The 3,146-nt window shown below is 34.6% G+C and overlaps 1 protein-coding gene across 1 annotated transcript; it reads right to left on the bottom strand.

Annotated features, from left to right (window-relative positions):
* Positions 1-1,043: 1,043 nt before the first annotated feature.
* Positions 1,044-2,733, bottom strand: LOC129777819 (alpha-(1,3)-fucosyltransferase 10). Its single transcript, XM_055784333.1, has 4 exons — positions 2,399-2,733; positions 2,179-2,334; positions 1,534-2,115; positions 1,044-1,477 (listed from the first exon to the last, which is right to left on the bottom strand). Exons 1-4 carry the CDS (start codon positions 2,471-2,473, stop codon positions 1,058-1,060), a joined length of 1,233 nt encoding a protein of 410 aa, XP_055640308.1. The 5' UTR covers positions 2,474-2,733; the 3' UTR covers positions 1,044-1,057.
* Between the last annotated feature and the right edge of the window lie 413 nt (positions 2,734-3,146).

Raw genomic sequence — 3,146 nt, 5'->3', positions numbered from 1 at the left:
AGCGGGACTGTTGATATGAGGCTTCAATTTTTGTGTTATTATTAGCACCAATTACCGATGCAGCAGACCGTTATGTGAACGGAAAGGGACTGGGATTACCGCCACATGATGATTGTTGCGTGGACGTAGTAGCTAGTTATTAGCTCATGATCGTTCGCTAAGTAGCGGACACGCAACCTATTACGCAACGAGGGCCCCCTAGTTCGGAATTGAAATTATTACTTGATGAACACTTTGAATACGTGGCTCCGTCCCTTACTATTTTTATTGTATATATTAAATTTCCACTAAAACTTTATCAATAATATGAAATTATTATAAGACCAAATGTTCAAAATTTTGTCGCATTTGCAGAAAATGTATTGCTTGATTATATAGCACACATACAGAAAATGTAATTTTAATTTTTTAATTCCGCCAGAAAATTGATTACCTTTTTCGCTTTACAGAAATCCAACACGAAGCTCAATATCGCCGATGTGAAGTTGCGTGTCAAGGATGCCACATTAACTCAACTTGATTGGATTTAAGTCTAACGAATACAAAATACAGAGATAAAAAATTGTGATCTGTTCGGGTAATGCTGACTCGATCGAATTTCAGAATACGGCTGAATAAAAAAGTAAAGGCTGTTTGATACACCATGGCTACGATATTGCGTAATGTTGTCGTTCAAAAAACGATACTTACCAGATAATCGTTACTCATAGTTATCCTTCATTGACACTGAAATATTTGCTAAAATTCTAGTAGTTTTCTTTCGAAGTTGAATGCTAAAATTGTATGGTCACACAAAAACTCAGCCAAACGCACGAGGATCAAATCATAGGTACAACGTTCAAGTTCGAACATAAGGAAAGGAAAAAAAAATTTCCATTAATAATTTTTGTTCATGAAATGTGTTTATTCCACCTGAAAACCCATTACCACTTCCGTAATATTATTTTTGTAATTTTGATTTTGTATGAGTGCCTTAAAAAGTGGGTTGTAGTAATGCTCTACGGTGTATATTCGGATAGTTTCAAAAATAATTAGCACGTGAATACTGTAAAAACGTTTATACGAGGTTTAAAAGTTTATGTACTAATGCAGCTTGAAGTTCACTTCGTACCAGAAATGAAGAGACTCTCGGTTCAGCTTTATATGTTACATTGCCTGGAGGAAAATGTGGTATATTGCAAGAGAACTCTTGTTTTTTCGAAATTTGTTTGCGTCCGTTGAAGCTTTGTGTGCAAACATAGCACTCAAATTCCGCGATAGCTCGTGCCTTTCGATTCCTGGCATAGAGCGCATCGTCTTTGACAATAGAATCAAGAAGCAATTGGTTTGTAATTGGGTAGAAGTCTGCGATTTTATGAAATAGAAAACTACTATAATTTTCCTCACTGTTTGATATGCTCAACACAAATTGTGCTAATTCAACCGGGCTGGGATACTCATCAACTAAAATTGCTGAATTAGGGTTTGGAAAATAGTTCTGGAAATAATCAAATTGAAGCACATACTGCGCAGACTATGGTGAATAATACTTACTTTGATGTTGGTAGCTCCAAAATAGATGGGAACAACTCCCAAAGTTAGTGATTTCCAAAATTTTTCCGTTATATAATCTTCACAGACTATGTCTTGATAAACTATAATAAACTTATATTTCGATACTAGATCGTAAAAATCGCGAATTTCCGAAGCCACTTTGGAATCATCTTTTACGCCAATTGGATACGTTTTGTTGTGCAGACAACTGCCATAGGAATCTATTCCAATATATTTCCCGAGCTCGCGAATATATAATTCTCTACCCGTTAAAGTATCGCACCGAGACTGGATATACAATATAGGAGATAATTTTAGTTTGCGCTGGAAAGCCGTTTTTTCGCCAAAAGAGTACATTCTTTTGAAGTTTATAAGCTCTTCCAAACTTGTGAATGTTTGTAAAGTAAGTGGTAAGTCACTATGCCTGCTGAAAGTTGATGTGAAATTGAATAATTTGATGCTTTCAAATAGAAAAGGCACACTTTTTGGAGAAGCATCATGATACAAGCCCCAATACTCTTGAGTTATTCGTCGAGAAGGCAGGTCTCGTACCGAAATGTTACTGCCATAAAAAAGATAGCCCTGGAAGCAATAAAGCATTTCATTTATTTTGAGCGATATTATTCATGAAGGAGAAAATATTACCACAAAAAATGGGTCCCGCTTAGCTTTTCGATCACTTGTGAAACGACATTCTATGTTCTCACATTTCCTATGATAATCTATATAATTCTTATATGGACTCCACCATATTAAGACATTGTATTCAGATCGAATAGGTTGATTATGCCTGTAATGGAACTTTTGGAATTTTCGTAATTAGAATGATCAGCCGAATCTACGAGTTTGTACAAATTACACTTACATATAAGCTTAGAACAAAAACGATTGTAAAACTAAGCAGTAGTGTTTTGCTGCTACGATATTTCCTCAGCAGCATTTTAAACACCAGCTGGTTCAAACATGCATAGAGCAACTGTATGGACAGCTCATTTATCACATCGTGAACAGGATTGGTTAACACATTTCGTTATCACTGAGTGGAAAGCGCACATGTTTATTTCGCATGCGATAATACAAATAGCCCATGCGCTGGGTAATTTCATTCGTACTGAAAATTCACCCACTCGGTGGTTACGCAGATGCGTTTAGAAAAATGGCATAAGTTACGACTTACGGAAGTGGATACACATACTACTGTTCAGAGCAGTGTATGATTATGTGAATCAATAGTTAAGGTTGCTCGTCAGTTTTTTTTCAAATGATGCTATAGTTCACATTCTGTAAATTCTATTCATGACATTCATTAACAATGGTAAATGAGTAAATGTAGGTAAGTTCACTGCAACTTTACTTTTTGAAGCAAAACGTAGATGTTATCCACTTTTTTAGCAAGGGAAAATTAGATCAGAGAGAAGAATAATCTCTCTCTCTCTCTCTCTCTCTCTCTCTCTCTCTCTATATATATATATATATATATATATATATATATATATATATATATATATATATATATATATATATATATATATATATATATATATATATATATATATATATACAGGTAAACTTCGATATAACGTACATTTCACTTTCAAAATTGTGCGTTGTAT

Source organism: Toxorhynchites rutilus, chromosome 3 (genome assembly GCF_029784135.1).
Source record: "Toxorhynchites rutilus septentrionalis strain SRP chromosome 3, ASM2978413v1, whole genome shotgun sequence".
NCBI lineage: Eukaryota > Metazoa > Arthropoda > Insecta > Diptera > Culicidae > Toxorhynchites > Toxorhynchites rutilus.
This window is presented reverse-complemented; position numbering and strand designations above follow the sequence as displayed.